The following is a 27,346-nucleotide window of genomic DNA, read 5'->3' as shown; positions in this document are numbered from 1 at the left end:
AATCTTAAGTCACCACACTCCGAATTTAAAATTATAAGGGCAATTCCTCCTGTATTTTTTCCACAGTCAAATGCACCCTGGGAATTGTAGCCTAGTCTACTGGACGATGAGACACAAACAGAATAATGTGTTGGTATGCTTACCTGATGGATCAAACTTGTGCAATGGTGAGGATTTTGAGGGTAGTTTGAGCAGAGAAGAGAAAAAAAATGACAGCAGAGGACACATATGGAAACTGCTTTGATGTCAGTTGACTTTTTTCACTACCTTTAAGGGAAAGAGTAAGCTAAGTTGGCCCAAGATAATTTGTTGACCGGACTAAGCAAAGATGATGCACTTTTACATAGCTAGCTCATTTGTAACTGGAGGATTCATAATGGTCACAAATTAGCATAAGTATTTTGAAGTCTTGATTAAAACTCACTTTAGTTTTCAAAATTCACACTTGAGAGGCACTTATTGAGAGTCTACTATCTTATCGACTTCACAGCATAACATTTGTTACTAGCTTACAAATATTAAGTCATATAATTCTTATTTAATTCATTCTTAGTTTCCAAGCATATCAGTAAAACATCACTACTGACCACTGTGCAATGAATTTAGGATTCTATATTCCATGGAGCCAGAGTAATAAATTGGGAAATTTTACCTTTTATGTGAACTTATCCAGTACTGTAGACTCTTAGGTAATTTACCTGGATTTGTTTAACTTGAAAGAGAAACTTCTTCACACAGGTTTATTCAATTTTTCTGAAATGGTGGCATTTTGGAAACTTTTTTTTTATTTTCAGAAACAGCAATTTCACAAATGAAAAACTGTATTAAATTTTTAAATGTGTGCGTTAGTTGAGCTTACACTTTTTTACATATGACCATAGCATAGGATTAGGCTATCTTCTTTTTATCCTAAAAAATTCTAATCAAAATCCAATTTTAAAAGTTTGTTCTTGCAAAACTCAAAACAACAACAACAACAACAAAAAAACAACAACCAGCAACTTTTATATAAACCAGCAGAACACTGCATCATCCAAATAAAACTATAGGTTTTTATCGCATACACCAAACAAATCTACCAACCTAGTTTCAGCACTCCTGTTTTAAAGGATTTATTTTACACCTATTATTATACTCAGCATGTTTTAAACACTAACATATAACTCCATAATAACATAAAGCAAAAAAAAAACCCACATCATTTATAGTCTTCAAACAGTATTACATTAAATTCCATAATTTGAAAAAAAATCACAAAATAATCTGCAGACTAGTTTTTACAGATAATACCTTTAAGCACACATCTCTGTTCTAAATTCTTTATGAGGTTTGAGTATTACAAAAATTGCTTATATTAACAGTCATGGTGGAACTGGTGTACATTGCTCCTTGGCTGCATGGTGAGAACCACCAATAGTATGGTGGAACTTTTGATCCTTTCCAAGCCCACCCACCATGTGAGGCCTGCAGATGTTAGCCAGTACATCTCCCTGTGCATGTGAACTCGTTTGGTGATCCATGGGGTTCAGGATTTCTTTTGATAGACTTTTGGAATGGATCAATGAGGGATAACTAAATGAATTTGTATGTGGAACTTTCTACAACCCAGTAAGAATCCAGGAGTCTTAGAGCCACACTGTGGCATCCAGCTAGCTCTTTGGCATCAGAATGAAGGCCCTGAGTAAACTTCAACTGGTAAGAGATCTGGACATAAGGCTGGCCACAGTTTGTACCTTTAGGAATTAGGCATTTATGGCCTTCATGGAAGTCAAGAATCCTCTATGTGACATAACCTTGCTTGACCTTGTACTCTGTTCTGTGCTCTTTATCAGGCCAAATGGGACAGGGAGTCCTCTGAAGTACAGAGAACTGGTGATACTGCCAGCCCCAGGAACCTCAGAAGACAGCATATCACATAGGACTGTTTCTCATTTTATAACTCCTGGATGTACTTGTATATACCCATCTTGACTTACCTGATGGCTGCCAGACAAAAATGAATGAGTTTAGTTATTCTTTTTTTTTTTTTTTAAAGAGAGAGTGAGAGAGGAGAGAGAGAATTTTTAATATTTATTTATTTTTTTAGTTCTCAGCGGACACAACATCTTTGTTGGTATGTGGTGCTGAGGATCGAACCCGGGCCGCACGCATGCCAGGCGAGCACGCTACCGCTTGAGCCACATCCCCAGCCCAGAGTTTAGTTATTCTTAATAAAAAAAATTATCTTGAGTTACTTTTTAAATATTTATTGAACACTGAATTATGTATTAATTATCTATTGGAAGACATTGCCCAAATTTGAGTGGCTTAAAAATATACATTTGTCATGTCATAGTTTTGGGGTAAGGAATTTGAACACAGTTTAATGTGTCTCTGTAAGGTCTCATACATTTTGTCCGGGCTGAGCTGGGAGAAGATCCAATTTCAAGCTCATCCACATTGCTATTGGCAGCCCTTGGGTCTTCCTGCCAATTATTATGTGGGTCTCTCAGCATGGCCAGCCATTCACAGCACATGCCTGCTGGCTTTCCTCAGAGAGATCTAGAGAGAGTAAGAGTGAGTATCTTTATAACATACTCTTGAAAATGATTTCCAATCAATATTGCTGTAGTTTTAACTCAGAAATAAGTCTCTAGATCTAACCCACACTCAAAAGGAAGGTATTCCACAGGGAAGAGAGAGAATTGGAAGTCATCTTCTGAGGTGCCTACCAGAGACACCTTTTTTCTGAAATTCATGTTTTGTCATATTGTTTTTATTTTGCATATTTTTGTAGTCATACACAATAACATACATTTATTTATTTATTTATTTTTATGTAGTGCTGAGGATCAAACCCAGGGCCTTGCACATGTGAGGTAAGCGCTCTACTGCTGAGCCATAACCCCAGCCCTCCGTTGCTTTGTTTTTTAGGAAGATTAATATTATGTATTATGAAAAAGAAATTTGCCATTTGCTTGTATATGTCTCCAACTTTGAAGGTAGTTTTTCATTTTAATATCTTTATTGAATAAAATTTTTAATTTTCCTGTATTTTTTTTAATTTGTGTTAGCACTTGTGTGTTTAGACAACTTTCTCAGCCTGAATGACATTGGCATTTTAAGTTTATTATCTCTTAGATGCACTATTGTTTTAAATGTTGTTTTTCCCAACATCAACAACTACCCTGAAATTTATTCTTATATATGAGATCAAGTAGATATATTGATTTATGTATTTGTTTAACACAGATATTTTTCTTAAACTTAAATAAAAACCTTGAGTAATTTTTTTTTTAGCATAGGGTTTTTAATCACTGTTTTCCATTTTAGCTTCATTCCTAAAATTGGTTTAGCATGTTAGGTTTGCTAGCATTGCTTACCACATGTGCTGATCTCATACCATTTTCTTTGGTTTTTCCTTCCCTCTCAGAAGTCACTTGTCTTTGAAAGGCAGTGACTTTAAAAGTATAAGTAAAATGCCCATAATTAAATTCAGAATGCTTTCAAGAGTTTCTCACAAACTTTGACTTTTAACTGTATTATTATGTTGTTATGTGCTTATTTATTTTTTGGTTTTGAGGGATCCTAATTGTAATTCATAAAGAATCATCTATTTTGGCTTGAAATCTTCTTTTTATTTTTTTCAATTATGGGACTACCTCAACAATTTTATATTCAAGTACTGCCACTGAAGTATCCTCCCCTTTCCTGTTCACATTTCACTATAAGCATTTTCTATGATCCACTATGATTTTAGTCTCTTAGTTTACATTTCACATCTTATTTGCTTCTCTTCACATTTAACATAAAGTAATATTTATACTTCTTATTTCAGTATATGTTATTTTTATTTGTAGGTCTAATCAGCTATTGAACTTTTCTACTGATTCATTTCAGTTATCTTAATTATTAATTTAGTGTTTCCATTTCCATTTTTCCAGTATTCTACTGAGTAACAGATTTTTATCATGTTAGCATATTTATTTTAAAATTTGTATCTGAAAACTACATTATATAGATTTTTAAGGATCTATATCTATTGCATAATAGCTCCTGTTATTACTTTGTCACAGATTTTTACTCCTTATGTGCCTGGACAGTTTTAATAACATCACAGATAATGTGTATGAGTATTTGTGGAGATTATTTGAACATTATGTTGGTATCCAATTTCTCAGTTTATAATTGGTTTTGTTTTGCTTCTAGAAGAGATCTAAGATGTGTCAATAATCTCATCTCCACTTAATCCAATATGAGGTTTCAATGCTAGATTTTGAACCCTTATGTATGCACTAAACTTAACTATCTCGACTCAAATAACATAGAAATAACAAGGTCTTCCTTGAATTGGTATGTCTTATGCTTCCATCAGTGATGTCTACATCTCACAAAACTTCCAAAATCCTGCTGATTCTCAGCTTCTATTATTTTTAAAACAAATGCTCAACTTGCCTTAGTACTTTTCTTTGCTGGATCTTGATTGTATAATTCTTCAATTCCTTTTACCTCTCTGATGATATCAAAAAAGCAGTTATTTGCTTGTTTCTGGCTTATGCAGTTTTTCTCAGAGGTCTAATTGGATTTGAATTACTTGGTCTTCCATCAGTAAAAGGGAAATCATAGGTTATTACATTGTTAATACATCATAAATATATGAATATATTTCTGAAACAATAAACTAAGCTATTCATGCTTCTTATGTTGCCGCATAGTATTTTATATTACTTATGAATCATACTTTTATGTCATTGACCAATACACATTTGATATTTTCCCAATTTATTTTTTTCCATTTCTAAAACAATGCTGTGCTAAAGCATCCTTGTATGTTCATTTTTATGTCTTGTTGAAATTTAGCCACCTAGGGATATATGGCCCTCCAACATATATGCATTTATTTTTACTACCACCACTGGCATATAGAGAAATCATCCATTACCTAACAAATTTGCTCAAATATACCCCATCAAATGTTTTAATTTTTGGTGACAATATATGTGTTTAAATTATTTGTGTCAAGTTAAAAAGTATTTAAATGATCAAAGTTTGTTTCTTCCATCTTCAGTCACATTAAGGTTTGGGTGATTTTCAAAGTACTATTTTCTGTTTGATGGCTCCAGTTTTCCATATACACACACCAGTGTTTTTATTCATATTTACTACAGCTTTGAAATACAAAGTTTGAAATCAAACTGCAAATTAAATGTTTTTCCTAAAAGTGACACATGTAGTCCAGTAGCTAATGTAAGTAAAATGCCCATAATTAAATTCAAGGAGGATAGGAACTAGAACCCTTCTGTGTATCTGTGAAGAAGATAATAAAATAAATAAGTAAATATGAATTGCTGGATTATATGGTAATTTTACTTCGAACTTTTTGAGGAATCTTCACATTGTTTTACATTGTTTTACACAGAGGCAGCACCATTTTAAGTTTCCATCAACATTTCACCAAAGGCCACATCCTCTCCATATTCATGGCAACATGTGATATTTTCTGTTTTATTTATTTTTTCATTAAGATCATCTTAATAGGTATGAAAAATGTATTTCATTCTGGTTTTAACTTGTGTTTCTCTAATGACTAGTGATATTAAATATCTATTCACCTTCTAATTGTTTCTTGGTATTTCTTCTTTAGAGAAACATCTAATCTAGTTTTTGATCATTTTTAAAATTTTTCATTTTTTGACTTGTTAAGTTTTTAATTGAATCTCAAAAAATTATCTCTTCTACTGAGTTGTTAATCAGTTACATGGGATTGTCAGAAAAAGTAAGAAGCAGAATTAATTTTTTTCTCAGATGGCTGCATATAGAATTCTTTTTGTTTGAGATTTAAAATTTTTTTCTTGTGGAATTTTTCTTGAGTTATTTGATTCTAACATCCAGGAGTTTGGGTGGTTTCAACATGTTTGATTGAGGAGTAAAAATAGTTAATGATTTTTTATGCTCTTTTTTTTAAAAAAAAAAAAGCTTATTCAACTTAAATTTAACATAGATTAAAAAAAAAAAAAAAACAGACTCAGGAGCCACTAGCAGGCAGGTCCAAGGGTGTTTCTGAGAGCTTGAGTCCACAACATGGGCAGGAAATATCTCTAGTAAGAAAAGGGAAATGACTTTAAAAAAGAGCCTGACTGGTTACCCTTCAAAGTTTGCATTATTTGAACATGCTTTGTCAATTTATAGCTTGTGAGTGGCTGAAAGCTTGCCTGTCCTTTAACAGAGATTTGGCTACTTGTTAACAAGAATACACTTTCAATATAGGTTAAACTATGTTTACATATTCAGTTATGTTACAGTTTGTTACACAGGGAGGCACCTATAGTCCATATTTAATTTAATGTCATTTTTGCTATACAAATTATGTTTCTAACAGTCTGTATTACCACATAAGAAATGTATATATGCTGATGCTAAAATATGCTTCCTTTTCTTTTCATATGTGTTTCTTCTTCAGACACTTAGAATTTTAATGAACTGAAGAAATATAGCTAACTAGTTACAGTATTGACATATAAGCTGTTAAAAATGGCTGCTTGAATTCCGGCTGCTTGCAATCAAATTGCTATATACCATTGGTTTAACAACTTTCCTATTAAAGGTCATATTTGACACACACCAAGAGAAAAATGTTTCCTAAGATTCCCAGAAAACTTAGAACTGTTAGAACTGTCTGTTCATGTTGTAGCATGTAGCAATACATTTCTTTTTTAACTGAGTAATATTCCATTGTATGGACACAACCCATTTTATTTATCCATTCATGTGTTGGTTATTGTTTCCACATTTGGAATTTTAGGAATTATACTGCTGTGAATATTATTGTTTAGGGTTTTGTAGATATGTTTTATTCCCCCAATATATGTCTAGGAATAGAATCGCTGGGTCATTGCCACATGCACCCATTCTGTGCTCAGGCCTGTGATCCCTTGTCATCCTGCCTGAGAAACTACCATGTCTTGCAGACACAGGTCATTATCTCAACTTCCTTTGTTCTAGACTAGAATATTAGCTTACAACCCCCAGAAACCAATTACTTAGTGTTAATGTGGGATTTATATCTGTATAGGGTCCTCACTTACTGAGCCTAGTCCTTGTGTTGAGCTGTAGTCAAGCCTCACCTGCCATATCCTCAGCTCTCTGAGAAAGATTGGGTAGTGATCTGAGTTTGGATTTCATTTGCAATCCTTTAGCTATTCTGTGTGGCAGCTCCTACTCTTCTTTCTTCAGTTTCCCAAAGCACTGCTTGCTTCCTGACCCTTTTATATATACACACACACACACACACACACACACACACACACACACACACATACTGGCATCATAATGTTTACTTAAAGAGCCTCTCTATTATTAAGAGAGGCCACAGATCCTGTAGAATTCCCAGAGGAATAGAGTGCCTGGCTTCAAGATGCTGTAACTTTCCTAGCACCCAGGAATGGGTCTGCGGCAACAAAGCTGAGGAGTGGAAACCCTTCCTCTGCTGCTGGCTGTGTTGCATTCTACTGCAGTTTCCTTTCTTTGCATTGCTACACATAACCCCTCCAACCCCCTGTGCTGGCCCTGCTGATCACAGTGGAGAATTTTGACTCCCATGGGGTCAATGTCCTGTCAAGCAGTTTTTATTGACAGCTTTTTGTTTGCTGTGCATCTCCTTGGCTTGCTTACCAACACCAAGTAGATTTGGTTTCTTTCATACCCAAACCAGAACACATTTGGGTATCCTGAGATTTTATAGAGCATGTAATTTTTGTTATATGAACCTAACCTAACTTGTATTCTCATATGAGGTAATGCAAATCTACTTTTGTTCTTGTGGAGCTATTTTGGTAACATATAAGCAATTTTGGTTCAGTATAGGGGGTGAATTCAAGGTTTTTATAACTCAGTTTGAGCTTCATTTCATATTAGTGACAGCCATTTTAACTTATCTGAATAAAACATTTTTGTTTTCTGTCACTGTGTGTTACAAAGATTCCCCCCACTCCCCTGGTTCTTAAGAGAAAGAAAATCTTTGATTTATGTTTATGGATTCTATCCTCCTTTGAAAGCAGGGTCTAACTGATCATTGACACAAATTAGTGTTCTAGAATCTACCTTCAGAATTAGAGTATTATTGGGTGAGAAGAAGTGAAGACTATAGGTCGTGGGCTTTAGATATCTGCAGGGTTGAAGGGGGCAAGGTGAAGAGGGGGCAAGGTGAGGGAGAAGTGAACCTCTGCCCCTGCTCTCCAGAGAAGATCTGCTTAGTCCTGTTTTGTATTTTGAGAAACAACATAAGATCATGTTTACACAAGGAAGAAATGGTTCCACTTAACTTTAAAAAAATAAAAGAAAATGGCTTAAAATATATTGCCAGAGGTCATAGAGATAGGACTCAGGCTTTCTTCGCATTGCTGGATGTAAGCCCTTGAGACCACACATGGGGGAAAAAAAGAAAACATTAGCTACATGTTTACTAACTTCTGAAAATCACAATCACACACACCACACACCACAAAATAGGCAAAAACAGGCACTTCTCTCAGGGCCATGTACATTTAAAGTTTAGATGAAATATGGTTAAGTGGTTTGCTCATTTTCAGAGTAAATGGGACAAATTTGTGGGACAGAATCAAGCTTTCTTATCTTTAAACTGGGGCAAATATCTCATAGTTATCTTTGTGTCTCCTTTTTGGAGCTTATCCAGAAAGTATAAAAATTATTAATATTCTCATGTAGTAGAATGACAGGGGACTCAATTTTGTGCAGCCATGGATATCTTAGGATACACTCTTTGGATGTGTTACTGCATATAATATTAGGTGGTTACCACCAGCCCTTCCAGTAAGCAAATCTGTAGGCCAAGCTGATGACACTCTACACACAGTGAAGCATTCATTCACCAAGGATGTTTTAAGAAGATATGATTAAGGAAGGGTACCATGGGGTGGAAAGACCAGGACCTGTAATGCCAGACAGATGTACATGGGAGAAGAGACTCAGCAAAAATAACATCAAAAAAGAAATGGCATATGCCCTTGGAACCTGTCTCCTCATCAGTAAAAGAAAAATCATAATAACCACTTTGCAGTCTTGTTCTGTAGGAAATAATGTAGAGAAACAACCAGCTAAGAATCGACACATCATAGATATCACCCAGTCAGCACATAGTGTGGTGTGGTTCACTGACCTCATGATGACTTGCTTGGCCAGTGGCATAGCCACTGTGGACTGCCGTAGCCCTGTGCCATTGGCAACTGTTACTCTTGTGGCAATTTTACTTCCCATCCTGCAGAAGAGCAGTGCCTTTGGGGACCTAGCCCAGGGTCTTGAACACATTGAATACTTGATGGAGGGAATTGAGTTCATCCACAAGTATTGGCTCAATGTGTCTCTTCAGAGCCAGCCTCCAGTTCTCATTGTATTGGTGAGACTTGTGCACCATCACACAGGGGAAGGACATTGCCTTCCTACTGGCAAATGAGACGCAAATGACTATGACTTTTAAAACAAAACTTTACTATGTAACATCTATAAAGGTTATGACCTGTGTATCAGGATCACAGTCTTTGACTCCTTTTTCTAATACCTGGCCCCTGAAGCTCTTCCTTTCAGTGAGAGGAGGCTTCAACCCTGTAGTCAAAGTCTACATATTGGGGCAGTTCACCCCTTGGGCCAGTGCAGGAAGGGAATACTAGTGGACCTGCCTTTCAGGAGCCTCGAGAAAGGGGTAGGAGGCAGAGTGGGACAGCATGGGAGGAAAGTTCAGGGTGTGGAGGGGAGGGGCAGAGGGGATCTCTGGAAAGACAATCGGGAAGGGCGATGGGGTCTGGCGCTCTGGCATCCCCTTAGGTGAGGGCTCCTGTGAAACCACCAGAGCAGGTTGGAGGGGAACAGCGGCTTCCTCCTTGGGGCTTCCACCTCTGAAGGTGTGACGCATGTCTTCATGGGGGAGTGGATCCGATGGAAGAACCGGAATCTGGAGTTCAATATCCGTACAGGCAACAGGCCGGGGAGGGTCTATTCTGATGGTGGCCGTCATGCCATGCCTGTGTAGTTTGTTGACCCAGTACAGCAGTGGGCTGTAACTGAAGGTGGCAGCTCTCATCACCTCCACCCACTGCTGGGCACGCTGCCTCCTCCGCAGGTTCTTCCTCCAGTGGAGTAAGAGGATGCAGCCAACAGTTATCACGGTGCAGAGCCCCAACAATCCAAAGTACCATGGCACCCATTCTGAGGAAGTAAAAAAAAGAAAAGAGGCAAGCTGACTGACAGCTCTAGCTTGGGACCTGAACTGTATCTCATTGGCTCATTCATCCTCTCATTCCCTCCCACCTTTCTCAAAGACATGCCTAATAATTTCCTGATTCAGTCAAAGCTATATTTGCAGGGCATGTAAGCGACCCCATTAGCCTTTTACAGATAAGGAACACTAGGTGTCAAGGGGCCATGATCTGCCCAGACTCAAGTCAGGCCTTCTGGCTCCTGCCGCAGTCTGGCTGCAGCAAAATAACCAGGGGGTGATGAAGAACTTGTGTACATTGATACAGCAGGAGTGGGAGCCGTTTATTGTAGGACAACAGAGGTATTTATACATTCCACACAGCTTATCTTAATTAACATAAACTAGATGCAGCAGTCAACCAATAAGAAATCTCCACACTTAATGGCTCCCTGGCGTTACTTCACAAACCACTCCCTCTGGCAAAATGCCAAGCGCCATCCAGACTTGTTTACAGACTCTAACAGGCTCCCAGTCCAGGACCCATGCAGTCACTCAGACCCAGAAGCCTCACTAAGGGCAAGGACCTCAAGTGTATCTTTTCTGCTTGGGCAGAACATGGTCTCTGCCTTCGAGGAGTCCTTAGTTTCCTAGAGGAGTCTGTCTCTTAATTAAATAGCACTCCATTCAGGCAGCCACCACCCCCATTCATTCAAAGGGTCTTCCCTGAAAGTTTGTCCCCCACACTCAAAGGTCTGGGTTGACTTACTGCCTGGAAGGCCCATGTCCTCCTTTTGTGAATCCGTAAGTTTCACTCTGGTTACCAGGACTATGGCTCTGGAAAGAGTGAACTCACCCACTACTCTGCCCACCAATGGGAGTCCCCAGAAGGCCCAGTCCCATTGTTCTCTAAAGATGAGGTCACCAGGTTCTGAGCATCAGGAATTCTTGGGCTGGTGCTTGTAGAGTGGTTGGCAGTTGATGGAATAAGGGACTCCATCATGTGACATCTCATGAGCATGTTGTTTTCCATGAAAGACTGGTCCACCATTGAATTGTCTGTTCCCAACTTTGTGTGGTGAACTCACAGGGCAGCCCCCAGGAAAGGCCCTTACACCCTCAGGAACTTCTACTTGTGTTTTCAGTTGTTAGGGAGCCATTTTTCAGTGGGGAGTGGGGCAGGGAGGACAGTGAGCATTGGACATCCTTACCCTCAAGAAGTGTCTTACCTAGTTGTCAGGGAACAAAAGGGCTCAGAAGAGCCCTACTTTTGCTCCTACCATTTCTCTTTTGTTTCTTCAAGTGTTTTTTGAGCATCATCAGGTCCCATGGGAGCTCCCCCATATGGGATCCTGCTTCTGTTTCCAGCTTCATCTCCCTCCCCATTCATCATATACTGTTTTCCACACCTCCTTATCCTCCCAGGTGGTCAACTCCCCAACTCTGACACAAAGAGTCCTTTCAGTTGATTTCCAAATTTCTAGAACTCTGAAGCAGATGAATTTGAAACAAATTGATTTTACTATAAGTTTTACTATGAGTTTGTATAAGTGGAAAATATAATGTTCTACAGATTTAATATATGATTGTCTATATTAACTGGTATAAAAGTGATGCCCTTTTAAACAATACAACCCACCCACCATGGACAAATAAAGTTCAGTTAAGTATAAATTAAATTAAAACTTAACATGAAAAACCCCAGCATGATGCTCTGCCACTGAAGTTTATTTTAAAATCAACATTGTTTATTTCATCTTCCTCTCCCCGTACCTTATCTGGGGGGGAACAGGATTACTTTTTGTCCAGTTATCTGTCCTTGAGCACATACCCACCACAGGAGTGAAGAAATTCAGAGTTGAGAATGGCACCATAAGATTTAAAAAATGATTATATCTCAGATTAACAAGTGAAGTAGGACCAGACACACCTGAAATCACATCATTAAAAACCGTCTGTTCCCCCTGAGGTGTAGAATCACAGCCTCTGGTATAAGAGTCCCCTGTGTTTTTCCTTTGCTTGCAAAGCAATTAAACTTCTGTCCCTCAACTGGTATATGAATAAACAAATGGGATATATCAATCTAACAGAAAATATGTGTGGATTTGTATGTGTATATATACATTATATTTACATAAGATTTTGATATTAGGAATGGACCCCAGTATTCAGTTATTGAATAAACACTGTAGGAAGCCTAAACAATTAAAAATTGAGAAATAATTTTCTTTCTGAAAAAAATTTAATAGCAATTTTTACTTATTTTATACATCTATATTATTTGTTGAGATGTGCATATATATGTTTGTATATAATATATGTACAATATAAAATATATAATACATATACATATGTATATGACTACATATATTTATTTGTACATATCTATACCTATGTATCTATATATTTGTACATATATATCTAAATATATATATATCTAAATATATATATATATATATATATATATATATATGAATGATTGCTAAAATTAAGAAATCAAAACCAGTTGACTGGTATGTATTTTAGACCCAGAGCTCAGGCCCTGAAACAATTTGCTTCATGTGCAGAGCTTGACCTTCACCCTGTTCTGCAGTTTCTTCTGCTTGCTGATTGGGAAACACAGAGCTATCTAAGTGTTCTCTCTCTCTCTCTCTCTCTCTCTCTCTCTCTCTCTCTCTCTCTCTCTCTCTCTTTGGTATACTGAACTTTGTGGAAGATTGCAGGTATGTACTCGTAAAAATGCTAAGATTCATACAAGGAAAGAGGGCTAAAAGTAAATTTGGGCCTTAGGGCTTAAGAGGGCAGAGGAATAAGCAACACGCAAAGGATGTAATCAGAACACAACTTTATTCTCCCCTTCCCACCCCCCACATTGTCAAGGTAAAATTTTTCTGTGGTCTTTGTTCTTTCCTTCCAAGATAATGTCTGTGACATGCCACAGGGTTCTTTTGCTTATTTCGGCATCCATAAAACCTCTGGTAACATCACTCAGGTGAAATTTCAGTTTAGTTTAACCAGTACTGTATTAAAACACAGCAATAACCTTAAATGCAAAACAACTTAAACCTTCTTCTACATCCAAATTTATCTTAATACTTCCAGACATGGGAAGATTAAAGCTGGAGGAGAGGCATACATACACAGCAGAAAATTTTCCTTTGGCCCTGCTCTGGTGACTTATCAGGATACCTGTGGGAATGGATGAGATTGGAAACTTGTCTTTTCTCTAAGGTGGCCTGTGTCAATTCTTTAGATTTCTATCCTCCATTCTAATATGTGCTGCACATCTTACTTGCATTTCTCACTGCATGGACAAATGCATCCTTCTCTAGACACACTTGTTAATTGCTTATAATTAATTTTTAAACCTTTTGGCATCTCATGGTACATTTCTCGCTTCTTTCTTTCTATTGATGTCTCCCAGCCTCCCTCAAGTGGTCCTGGATGTCTCTTTGATTGAAGTTCCTTGGAAAACACTCCTCCATCCTTTGTTCTGGGAAATGCCAAACAAGCAGTTTACATTGATTTATACTTTACATAGAGTGGTTACCAGCCCTAATCCTTAGTCCTTGGGTTACTTAAATTTGAGTCCACCATTTTCTACTGTGTGTTCCAAGTTTGGAAACGTGTCAATTCCCAAGCAGGCACATGGAAGCTGCCCACTTAGATGTTAAGACCCATGATGCACTGAACTACTTTCAAAATATTTCTCTCTGAATCTCTACTCCCTAAGTATATAAGCTTTGAATCTTTTTTTTAACTTTTACTAAACATGATGCCAGGTTTCAAAACCAGAATTAAGCAATCGACTTGCTCACCTTTTTGAGTGTTCTTATTTAAGAATATTGGATCATTGATCTACATTATCTTCAACCAAATGAGATAAAAAGCTTCCACCTGGTGAAATGTTTTATATTATGTTAACTGAATATGGCTCCTGTGGAAGGTTGCAAAAGCAAATAGAGAAAGAAAGAGAGGGAAAAATTTCTTTCTGATGTAATTAAGTTCTTCCCTGATGCTTTGGACTTAGAATCCTGAAGAAACCTAGAAAAAAAGTAAATACTGCATCTGGAATATGGATAAGGGAAAAAAGAAAATCTCTTGCCTTTGCTGAACATAGATACAATTATCCAATGAAGTCACTTATTTATTTAAATAGTAAATTTTTCATTTGGCTTTTATTCAAATCATGTCTACTAAAACACACTCATAATAAACACATATTTCAATCCTGAAAACATTTTTTAAGTTTTACCCATGGAATATGAGAGTTTTGTAATGTTAGTACTTAGGTCAACCCAGATTGAGTTCTTTCTGTTACCACTAAGATAAGATATAAATTCTGCTAACAATGTGTTTGCTATAACAAACTTACATACATGGATTCCTTCCTTGCACTAACATACAAAATACATTTGCCCAAATGCACTTTCTTTAGCTAATATATATAAAAATGCTTATTCCTTTATGATACTGAAACCACAAATATGAGAATGATACATTATTCTCATACGGCCCTAATTCTAATTTATTTCTCATTAAATTTTTGGTGCACTAGTATTAGCTTTCTCTCCATATATGTATATATTATTAATATATTACTAATTATTTTGGGCAAGTTATCTAAAATAATTTCATTACTATGTCAATAGGGACACATTGACAGGCAAATATAAACAATAATTATACTGACTTTGTCATTCAAAGTTTAATTAATTACAAAAGTATTCATTAATATGACTTATGCAAGACTAGTTTCATTTCATTTAAATTCTTGAATTGATACAAAAATTTCTCATGAAATTGGTAGATATATTAATGCAGGAAGAAGACTATTAATTTCTGCATTAAAATATAAATCCCTGGGTGAAGTCAAATATGTATGGAACCAGCATAAGTTTATGAGTGTGTGTGTGTGTGTGTGTGTGTGTGTGTGTGTGTGTGTGTATATATATATATATATATATATATATATATATTACTGAATTGATATTTTTCCAATTTGGTTTCAGTATTTTTTACATAGATCTTTCTTTTTTTTTTTTTTATTGGATGTTCACAACATTACAAAACTCATGACACATCATATTTCATAGATTAGAATCAATTGGGTTATGAACTCCCATTTTTACCCCAAATACAGATTGCAGAATCACATCGGCTACACATCACATTTTTACATACTGCCATATTAGTGACTGTTGTATTCTGCTACCTTTACTATCCTCTAAAATCCCCCCTCCCCTTCCCTCCCATCTTCTCTCTCTACCCCATCTATTGAAATTCATTTCCCTCCATGTTTGTTATCCCATTCCCCTCGTAAACTCTTATATATAATTTTGTATTACAATGAGGGTCTCCCTCCATTTCCATGTGATTTCCCTTTTTTTTTTTTCCTCCCTTTCCCTCCCGCCTCATGTCTCTGTTTAATGCTAGTCTTTTCTTCCTGCTCAGCCTCACTGTTCTGCTCTTAGTTGCTCTCATTATATCAAAGAAGACATTTGGTATTTGTTTTTTAGGGATTGGCTAGCTTCACTAAGCATAATCTGCTCTAGTGCCATCCATTTCCCTGCAAATTCCGTGATTTGTCATTTTTTAGTGCTGCGTAATATTCCATGGTATATAAATGCCACATTTTTTTTATCCATTTATCTATTGAAGGGCATCTGGGTTGATTCCACAGTCTAGCTATTGTGAATTGTGCTGCTATGAACATCGATGTGGCAGTATCCCTGTAGTGTGCTCTTTTAAGGTCTTCAGGAAATAGTCCGAGTAGGGCAATAGCTGGGTCAAATGGTGGTTCCATTCCCAGCTTTCCCAGGAATCTCCATACTGCTTTCCAAATTGGCCGCACCCGTTTGCAGTCCCACCAGCAGTGTACAAGAGTACCCTTTTCCCCACATCCTCGCCAGCACTTGTTGTTGTTTGACTTCATCATGGCTGCCAATCTTACTGGGGTGAGGTGGTATCTTAGGGTGGTTTTGATTTGCAATTCCTTGACTGCCTGAGATGGTGAGCATTTTTTCATGTACTTGTTGATTGATTGTATGTCCTCCTCTGAGAAGTGTCTGTTCAGGTCCTTGGCCCATTTGTTGATTGGGTTGTTTGTTTTCTTATTGTCTAATTTTTTGAGTTCTTTGTATACTCTGGATATTAGGGCTCTATCTGAAGTGTGAGGAGTAAAAATTTGTTCCCAGGATGTAGGCTCCCTATTTACCTCTCTTATTGTTTCTCTTGCTGAGAAAAAACTTTTCAGTTTAAGAAAGTCCCATTTGTTGATTCTTGTTATTAACTCTTGTGCTATGGGTGTCCTATTAAGGAATTTGGAGCCTGTCCCCACAATCTGTAGATCGGAACCAACTTTTTCTTCTATCAGACGTAGAGTCTCTGGTTTGATATCTAGCTCCTTTATCCATTTTGAGTTGACTTTTGTGCGTGGCGAGAGGAGGGGATTTAGTTTCATTTTGTTGCATATGGATTTCCAATTTTCCCAACACCATTTGTTGAAGATACTATCCTTTCTCCATTGCATGTTTTTAGCTCCTTTATCAAATATAAGATAGTTGTAGCTTTGTGGATTAGTCTCTGTGTCCTCTATCCTGTACCATTGGTCCACCCGCCTGTTCTGGTACCAGTACCATGCTGTTTTTATTACTATTGCTCTGTAGTACAGTTTGAAGTCTGGTATCGCTATACCACCTGATTCACACTTCCTGCTTAGAATTGTTTTTGCTATTCTGGGTCTTTTGTTTTTCCATATGAATTTCATGATTGCTTTATCTATTTCTACAAGAAATGCCATTGGGATTTTGATTGGCATTGCATTGAACCCATAGAGAACTTTTGGTAATATCGCCATTTTGATGATGTTAATTCTGCCTAACCATGAACAGGGTATATTTTTCCATCTTCTAAGATCCTCTTCTATTTCTTTCTTTAGGGTTCTGTAGTTTTCATTGTATAGATCCTTCACCTCTTTTGTTAGGTTGATTCCCAAGTACTTTATTTTTTTTGAGGATATTGTGAATGGAGTGTTTTTCCTCATTTCCATTTCAGAAGTTTTGTCGCTGATATACAGAAATGCCTTTGATTTATGTGTGTTGATTTTATATCCTGCCACATTACTGAATTCATTTATTAGTTCTAGTAGTTTTCTTGTAGACCCTTTTGGGTCTTCTAGGTATAGAAAGAATCATGTCATCCGCAAATAGTGATAATTTAAGTTCTTCTTTTCCTATTTTTATGCCTTTAATTTCTTTCGTTTGTCTAATTGCTCTGGCCAGTGTTTCCAGAACTATATTGAATAGAAGTGGTGATAGGGGGCATCCCTGTCGTGTTCCAGATTTTAGAGGGAATGCCTTCAATTTTTCTCCATTCAGAATGATGCTAGCCTGAGGCTTGGCATAGATAGCTTTTACAATGTCGAGGTAAGTTCCTGTTATCCCTATTTTTTCTAACGTTTTGAACATAAAGGGATGCTGTACTTTGTCAAATGCTTTTTCTGCGTCTATTGAGATGATCATATGGTTCTTCTCTTTAAGCCTATTGATGTGGTGAATAACATTTATTGATTTCCGTATATTGAACCATCCTTGCATCCCAGGGATGAATCCTACTTGATCATGGTGCACAATTTTTTTGATATGCCTTTGTATCCGATTCGCCAGAATTTTATTGAGGATTTTTGCATCTAGGTTCATTAGAGATATTGGTCTGTAGTTTTCTTTCTTTGAGGCGTCTTTGTCTGGTTTCGGAATCAGGGTGATGTTGGCCTCATAGAATGAATTTGGAAGAGCTCCCTCCTTTTCTATTTCCTGAAATAACTTGAAAAGTACTGGTATTAATTCTTCTTTAAAGGTTTTGTAGAACTCCGCTGTATACCCATCCGGTCCTGGGCTTTTCTTGGTTGGAAGTTTTTTAATTGCTTCTTCTATTTCATCTATTGATATTGGTCTGTTTAGGTTGTGAGTTTCCTCCTGACTCAGTCTGGGCAAATCATATGACTTAAGGAATTTATCGATGTCTTCATTTTCTTCTATTTTATTGGAATATAGGTTTTCAAAATAATTTCTAATTGTTTTCTGTATTTCTGAAGCGTCTGTTGTAACATTGCCTTTTTCATCCCGTATGTTAGTGATTTGAGTTCTCTCTCTTCTTCTCTTCGTTAGTATGGCTAGGGGTCTGTCGATCTTATTTATTTTTTCAAAGAACCAACTTTTTGTTTTGTTAATTTTTTCAATAGTTTCTTTTGTTTCAATTTCATTGATTTCTGCTCTGATTTTAATTAGTTCTTGCCTTCTGCTACATTTGCTATTGTTTTGCTCTTCCTTTTCTAGGGCTTTGAGATGAAGTGTGAGCTCATTTATTTGTTGGTTTTTCCTTTTTTTGAGGAATGATCTCCAGGCGATGAATTTCCCTCTTAAAACTGCTTTCATTGTGTCCCATAGATTCCGATATGTTGTGTCTGTATTTTCATTTATCTCTAAGAATTTTTTGATTTCCTCCTTTATGTCTTCTATAACCCATTGATCATTTAGTAACGTATTGTTCATTGTCCATGTGATGTAGGATTTTTCCTTCCTTCTCTTATCATTGATTTCCAGTTTCATTCCATTATGATCTGATAAAGTGCATGGTATTATCTCAACCCCTTTATATTTACTGAGGGTTGCCCTATGGCATAATATATGATCTATTTTTGAGAAGGTTCCATGTGCTGCTGAGAAAAAAGTATATCCACTTGATGATGGTTGATATATTCTATATATGTCAGTTAAGTCTAAGTTATTGATTGTGATATTGAGGTCAATAGTTTCTTTATTCAACTTTTGTTTGGAGGATCTGTCCAATGGTGAGAGAGGTGTGTTGAAGTCACCCGTGATTATTGTGTTGTGGTCTATTTGATTCTTGAACTTGAGGAGAGTTTGTTTTATGAACATCGCAGCACCATTATTTGGTGCATAAATATTGATAATTGTTATGTCTTGTTGGTGAATGGTTCCTTTTAACAGTATATAATGTCCTTCCTTATCCCTTTTGATTAACTTAGTCTTGAAGTCGATTTTATTCGATATGAGAATGGCCACGCCTGCTTGCTTACGAGGACCGTGTGCTTGGTATATTTTTTCCCAACCTTTTACCTTGAGCCTGTGTATGTCTTTTCCAGTCAGATGTGTCTCCTGGAGGCAGCATATCGTTGGATTTGTTTTTTTAATCCATGTTACCAGCCTATGTCGCTTTATTGGAGAGTTTAAGCCATTAACATTTAGAGTTACTATTGATATATGGTTTGTACTTCCTGCCATGTTTGATTATTTATCTCTTTTTTTTTCCCTTAATTTAGTTTGTTTCTCCATGATTAGCTTTCCTCCCATCCTCTGTCTTTACTGAGGCACTTCCCGCTGATGGTTTTGGTTATTGTTTTCCATTTCTTCCTCGTGTAGAGTTTTGCTCAAGACGCTTTGCAATGCTGGTTTTCTGGCTACAAATTCTTTTAGCTTTTGTTTATCATGGAAGATTTTTATTTCGTTGTCGTATCTGAAGCTTAATTTTGCTGGATACAGGATTCTTGGTTGGCATCCATTGTCTTTCAGTGTTTGAAATACATTGTTCCAGGATCTTCTCGCTTTCAGCGTCTGTGATGAAAAATCCGTTGTCAACCTTATTGGATTACCCCTAAATGTAATCTGCCTCTTTTCTCTTGTAGCTTTTAATATTTTCTCTTTGTTCTGTATATTGGATAGCTTCATAACAATGTGTCTTGGCGTTGGTCTATTGTGATTTTGTGTGCTCGGTGTCCTGTATGCATCTACAATTTGTATATCTGTATCCTTTTTTATTTCTGGAAAGTTTTCTGTAATTATTTCCTTCAGTAAGTTACCCATTCCCTTGGCATGAATCTCTGTGCCCTCCTCTATCCCGATGACTCGTAAGTTTGGTTTTTTTATGTTATCCCAAACCTCTTGGATGTTTTTCTCGTGGTTTTTTACCAGCCTATCTGAGTTGGCTAGACTCTTTTCAAGGTGATATATTTTGTCTTCATTATCTGACGTTCTGGCTTCTACTTGCTCCACTCTGTTAGTGATACTCTCGATTGAGTTTTTAATTTGGTTTATCGTTTCCTTCATTTCTAGAATTATTGTTTGATTTTTTTTTATAATTTCTATCTCCTGATAAAGATGCTTAACTTCCTCTTTTATCTGTTTTTGTAATTCATTTTCAATGTGATCTTTAAGGTTCCTTTCCATCTGTCTAAGGTGTTCCTTGAGTTCTTTATATGGCCATTTTTCTGATGGCTCCAGGTCCTCCTGAATATTTAGGCTGTCTTTCATTGTTTGTATTCCTTTTCTTCCTTGCTTTTTTATGCTCATGATACTTCTTGTTCTGTTTGACTGTTGAGTTACTGTTTACTCTTATAAGTTTATTTGATGCTTGGGAGGAGAGGTATTAGAAGGGAAGGAAAGAAGTCACTAAAGAGAGCAAGTGTTGGCAGGTGGAGTTCAAGAGAGGGGGAATAAGAAAGTTGAAAAGAAATGAAAAGACAAAAGAAAAAAAGTGAGAAGAAAGAGAGAAAAAATGAAAAAATAGAAATTTAAAACAAACGAAAAAAAAATTATAATGGTAATAAAAAATGGAACTTGAAGTTTAAAAAATAATAGTAATAATGATAGAATAAGAAAAATTAACAAAAAAAAATTGAAACCATTAGTAAGAAAGTTAAAGAACACAACAACGTCAACTACAAAAAGTGAGAATAAAAAAAAATACTAATAATAATCTTTAAAAAAATAAAAAAAAAATTACTAATAATAAATGCAGTCATAAAGCTCGATTGAGTTCTCTTCCAGTGGGTGGAGCTATGCCCACTGGGCCAGGTTTCTCCTCTTGATAGGTGGGAGCCAATCACTGTGCCTCAGCTCTTCTTCCCAGACTGTGCGGGTCTCCAGTCCTGAATGCCTGGGTCCTTTTCTTGTGGTTCCTCAATCCGGGCCCCACTCGCCTGTGGTGCTTATCGCATTACTGTCTACACGTCGGGTCTGCTGCTCCTGGGAGCCCTGTTTTCATGGATGTCTGGGCACACCCTTTCTGTTTGCCTCCCTCAGGCCCTAAGTTTGTAGGGTTTGGGGCTGAGGACCCCCAGCGAATTTGTTTGCCCTCAGGTAGCAACTCCCCTGGTAGGTGGTGCAAGGGACCTCTGTTGTCGGCCCTGGTGGGGGCGATAGCCGGGAATTCTGTGCCGCTAGTCCCACATCACTCCCGATTCCCTGGGTCTGGCTATGGTGCTCTGTTTTTTTTTTTTTTTTTTACCTCTGTGAGATCATGTGGGCCGACTAGTTATTTCAGCTGGGTCGTTAGTGCTGAGTCACTAGAAGCAGGCGATCTGGGGCTTAAACACCGCAGATACGTGCTCAGTGTGCGTTTTCTGAGGGGCCCAAAGTGTACGCCCTAGCTCCACGTCAGCTCAGCATTGCCTAGTGATCCTGAGCAAATAGGCTTTAGATAGCAGCGCCGCCGCCGCAGCCTCCGCTGTTCCTCGGCCCGGTGCCTAGCTCCCGGGGCCCAAGCGGCTGCCGCCGCGGCTCTCCAACCGCCTCCTCCGGAGCACGGGTCCTCTCGCAGGGGGATGCCGAATGACCCAGCCTTCGGAGGACAGGGCTCGGCACGCCGCCCCGTTTTAGTCTCTAGCTGCTGCAGCTAGACCGAGTAGACAGGGCCCTCAAGGCAGCATGCCGGAAGCAAATGGCGGCTCCCGCGGAGTGGATTTTCGGCCCCGAAACCCCAGCCCAGCCAACAATTTCAGTCCACTAATTCTCCCTGTATGGACAATATTAAAAAAAAAAAAAAAAAAAAGGGCGGGGTGTACTGAGCTTTCTTAGCCTCAGGTACTTAGGATCCACTGCTGATTACCCATTCAGCTTCTCTGCGGGGAGCGAAGTGGAAGAGGAAGCAGATGGGCGCAGAGCGCCCGTGGCTCTGAGGAGAAAAGCGTCAGGGAGCCAAGCGTCTCTTTTTCAATCTTTTTGTTTTTTTTGCTGCTTGGCCTGGTGGTCCACTACATATTAATGGTGAAAGGAGCTCTAACAAGCTGCGCAAAGTCTCGATTAAAGCCTCTGCTCTGAGCTCCAGGCTCAGCACTTCAGCCACCCCCGTACGCAGCCCAGTTCACTATTTCATAGAGGCTTGGTTAGATTCCCTTCACGTCGCCTCCTGGGCTGGGCGGGCTGGGGGCTGTTTGATGAGCGGGCGGAGACCCTTCTTGCCACGCCAGGTCCTGCAGCCAGGGGCCGTTTGCAGAACGGGCAGGCAGTGGGGACCCTTCCGTTTGCAGAACCTGGGCGGGCAGCGCCGGCTGCCGTTTGGCGGCGGCTGGCAGTGGGACTAGTCCTCTGCACCGCGTGGCCAAGATTCACTCCTCTGGGACAAACTGTCACCTCTAATCAACTTACTAATTTCCGGCAGGTCTCTTTTCAGCGGAGTTTTGCTCGAAGTTCATCAGTAGGTAGAATCTGGGTGTATTAATGGATCTTTTTGATCCCGTTACTGTAGAGATACTGAACGTGCTGTTTCCTCGCCGGCCGCCATCTTTCCTCTTACATAGATCTTTCAAGATAACCTCTTATGATTGATTGATAAATGAAAACTATTGCTAGCTTTTCAATTTTTCTTGTGTTTCTAAATATGTGAAAACAAATTAAACCAAGAAAATAAAACAAAGCAAAAACAACATATCCTGAAAACAAGTTTAGTGCTGGCACAACATACCTAAAATTAATTTACACATTTTTTCATATTTAATATATTAAAATGTAAAAACAAATTATTTTACTTAAAATAATTTTTTACTAAGAAACATGGAAGTATTAAAATGCAAAATATGAGAAGATTTTAAATATAATAGAAACTTTAAATGAAATGAAACAATTAATTCATTGTATTAATTCTGTGGGTTTTCTTAAAATACTTTCAAATTTTAACTTCACTCAATGCACAAGTTAGGCTAGTAAATTTACTTTTGTTTATTATCCCCACCCCCCCACCGCCATATAGTCCAAAACCAAAGTAAAACAGGAATATTCTAAGTCATAATAATCCTATAATAAGATTGAAAATGTTCTTAAAAGAATATTCAATAGAGATGAAATTAACCAAGCAAAATGTCATTATCTGATAAATTTTGTCCATACAGTCTCATAATTCAGATAAATAACATTGGGGATTAAGTACGTGTTTGCCTGAATTCTCTGAATATTTACACTAACTTTAATCCTCCTTTTGAGCCAGGCTCAGTGACACATGCCTGTCAACCCAGTGGCTTGGGAGACTGAGGCAAGGGGGTCATGAGTTCAAAGCCAGCCTCGACAAAGGCCACGCACTAAGCAAGACCCTGTCTCTAAATAAAATACAAAAAAGGGTTGCGGATGTGGCTCAGTGGTTGAGTGCCCCTGAGTTCAATCCCTGGTATGCCCCCCTCAAAAAAAATCAAAACACCTAATCCTCCTTTTGATTATATAGCTCCAGATGTGGTAAAATTATGAAACAAGATTAAGTTTAGAATTAAAAGAGAATTTACAGGGCAAAGTTTCCAAATTAATATTTCATTTATTTTTTTGATGGGAATTTAAATTAGTATAGCCATCATGGAAAATAGTATGGTAGTTCTTCAAAAAATTAAAAATAGAACTAGGATATGATTTAGCCATCTCACTACGATGTATATATCCAAAGGAAATGATATTTGTATATGGAAGAAACATCTGCACTACCTGCTCATGGCAGGATTATTTTCAGTAGCCAAGTAATGAAGACAACTTAAGTGTCCATCAAGTCATGAAACAGCATGTATTTCATATACAAAGTTAAATACTGTTTATTCATTAAAATAGAATGAAATCCTGTCATTTGCAGCAACGTGGATGGAACTGCAGATCACTATGTTAAATGAAATAGGCCAAGCACAGGAAGATATATTATTGAACTAATATTTTGAATCTAAAACAGTTGATCTCATAGAAGTTGAGAGTAGAATGGGGGTTACCAGAGTTTGAGGAGAGTAGAACAATGCGAGAGATGAGAGAAATTAAGTGATGATAGTAAGTTACCATTAAATAGAGTAAGAAGTTCTGGTGTAATATTGCTCAGTAGAGTGATTATTGATAACAATAATGTATGGTCCATTTTAAAAAGCCAGAAAAAGAAATTTTGAAAGTTATTACCATAAAGTGATAAATATCTGATGAGATAAATATGTTCAATTTGAATTAAACTTTATGTAATTCATAATTATATTGAAAGGCACAGTACATCATTAATATGTAAAATTGTATGTCTTTGTATGTTTGTTAAAATATTTTTAATTAAATATTTAAAAATATTTAAGAGCACATGTCTGTATTCCCAGTGGCACTAGAGGCTATGGCAGGAGGATGGTAAATTCAAAGCCAGCTTCAGTAATTTAGCAAGAAAAAAGAAAAAGAAAGAAAGAATAGCAACAATGGGCTGGTAACATGACTCAGTTGTTAAGTGCTGCTGGATTAAATTAAAGTTATCAATTGACATTTTTATAAAGGCAAAAAATACAGGCTGATGCAAAGAACATATATTATTTGCAGTTTTTCATGATATTTTTCCTGGCATTAATATATTGAAAATATTGTGTAAGTAAGGAAATTTTTGCTACTGAGCTGCAAAAATAATGAATAGATAAATGAAGTGAAGAAATGTATATATAACTGCCTTACAACTGTTGTTTATTTGAAGAAATGTCAATTGAAAAGTAATTACAGTTGTTGGTAAAAAACAAAAATACTCATTCACCTCGAATATCTCTGTATAAAAAAGTACAAGCACAAATCAAAAAGTGAAATTTATAAAAGGAGAAAAGGGGGAGCAAACAAAAGATCTCCAGTTATTCACATAATGCTTTGGATACATTAATTGTTTTATTAGGTTTGTTCACTATTACTATATTTTTTGTACTAGATGGCAATAGAAGGTTTGATTTAAAATGTAACACTGGTAGAATGGAAAATAGTTTTCAATAACCCTTGAGCACATTTATGTACCACCTTAAGATACTTTAACGAAATCTGAAACCTCTTGTGTTTGGAATGCAATGTGAATATGTGTCTTCACTGTAATCACAACACATAATTTCTCCTTTTTTTTCCCTCACCCAGTGAAATCCTTTAGCAGAAGATGCATGCAGATCCTGGCAGTGATAAGCTGAGCTGAAAGACTTGGAGTGACATTCACTTGATACTCAGTATTTTTTACAAATTAAAAATTATCATGTGTGTCTACAGAGTCTTAATCTAAAATCTAAAAGAATTACCTGTCCAATTTTGATTTCTACTTTGAAATAAAAATATATACTCAGAAAATAGGTCTTGGAAGTTCAGGGAACCTATACTAGATTTGCCCCAACTTTCACACACCCCCCCCCCAAAAAAAAGATCCTATCAGAGGCATAATATTGTCAAACTGTAAAAAGTACAAGGTGAAAAGAATAATTTAAAACAGCAAGTAACACCTAGAAAATCTGCACGAGACTAATAGCAATAATTTTTTAGCAAAAATTGTAAGGGCCAGAAAACAATGGGGTGTTGGGTTCAAAGTCATAAATAAAGCACGAAAACAAAAAACAAACAACAGATACCCAAGATTACTATTCTTAGCAAAGCTTTTCTTCAGGAATTAAAAAGATACAATGACTTTTCAAGACAAAAAAAAATGAGGAAATTTATTATAACTACATAGTCCTTATCATAAAAACCCAAAGTGCCACATTAGAAGTGAAAGATGATAATTACTGTCAGGGATATACAAAAAAATACCAAACTCACTGCTAGATCAGAAACACAAAAGAAAAACAAAGAAGAGAATCAATCATAAATGAAGAAAACCATCCAACCACAAACATGAAAAAAAAGACAGGAAGACAGGAGAATAGGGTCTACCAAACAGTGCAAAAAAAAAAAAAAAATAGCCTAAGGACAGGAGTATGTCTGTAGTAATCTTAAACTGAAACATTAAGTTCCCAATTTAAGTCAAAACTTGATGAATGGGAAAAAAAGCAATGTCCAATGATATTCTGCTTCCAAAAAACCCACTTCATTAAAAAACATTAATGTAGACTGAAAGTAAAGGTATGGAAAAAATTACAAGGTAAAGAACAACCAAAAACATATAGATGTACCAAGATTTATATCAGGTGGAATAGACATCAAGTCAAAATAAAATATGGAGGATTAACTTTAATCAAGGAAGAAAATAATATCTACATAGGAAACTACAGAACACTGGGGAAAGAAATAAGAGGTCAAATGTAAGATGAAAGTAAATATATACCAAGTTTATGAATAAGAACAATTAACATTTTTAAAGTGCATACTACCCAATGTGTCTACAGATTTAATGCAATTTTTATAAAAATACCAATGAAATTTTTCACATAACTAGGGGGAAAATACAATATTAAAATGTTTACAGGATCCAAAAAAAGAAAGACCTTCAAATGTCAAAGCAATCATGAGCAGAAAATACAAAACTGGAGTCATTTATAACACCTGACTGCAAAATATGCTACAAAACTATAGTAACCAAAGAGCATGGGATTAACATAAAATAAACAAAAAGTTATACAACAGATTAGAAAACCAAGAAATAAACCTATATTCTTAAACAGTCCACTTATTTTAACAAAGGCATCAAGAACATACATATTAAAAAATCTTAGGTCATATTAAAAAAATTAATTCAAAATGAATCACAGACTTAAATGGAATTACATCAAACCAAAAGCTTCTGTACATCAAAATAAAAGGATCAGCAGAGAGCTCAGACTTACACGATCTGTGTTCTTCAGCTGGGGAAGCACATGGAAGTTCCCCTCTGATTCAGGCATAATGATCAACAGGAAGGCCCTGAGAAGCTTCAGGTTGTGCAAGTCTTGGGACCTCAAAAATATTCTGGATAGAGGTACAGCTGCATTTTGATGATGGAGCAGAGGGTGCTGTGGAATGTGGAGTGAAACAGGGAGTCATGATGGACAGGGCCTCTCTTTTAACTGGAACCTCCCAAGGTCCCTGCATCATGGGTTTCCAAAGAGTAGCCAGGCAAGTCCATGCACCAGATCAAAAGGGCAACCTGTGAGGCACATGT

General features: G+C 36.9%; 1 protein-coding gene across 1 annotated transcript; it reads right to left on the bottom strand.

The window, feature by feature from the left end:
- Positions 1 to 9,658: 9,658 nt before the first annotated feature.
- On the bottom strand, positions 9,659 to 10,971 carry LOC308643409 (testis-expressed protein 38-like; the record flags this gene model as incomplete). Its single annotated transcript, XM_081283264.1, has 2 exons — positions 9,659 to 10,197; positions 10,956 to 10,971. 2 exons carry the CDS (start codon positions 10,969 to 10,971, stop codon positions 9,659 to 9,661), a joined length of 555 nt encoding a protein of 184 aa, XP_081139390.1.
- Between the last annotated feature and the right edge of the window lie 16,375 nt (positions 10,972 to 27,346).

The sequence above is a fragment of the Spermophilus citellus genome (genome assembly GCF_964194105.1).
Source record: "Spermophilus citellus genome assembly, chromosome: 3".
NCBI lineage: Eukaryota > Metazoa > Chordata > Mammalia > Rodentia > Sciuridae > Spermophilus > Spermophilus citellus.
The sequence above is the reverse complement of the archived record's forward strand: the minus strand, read 5'-3'. Positions and strand labels throughout refer to the sequence as shown.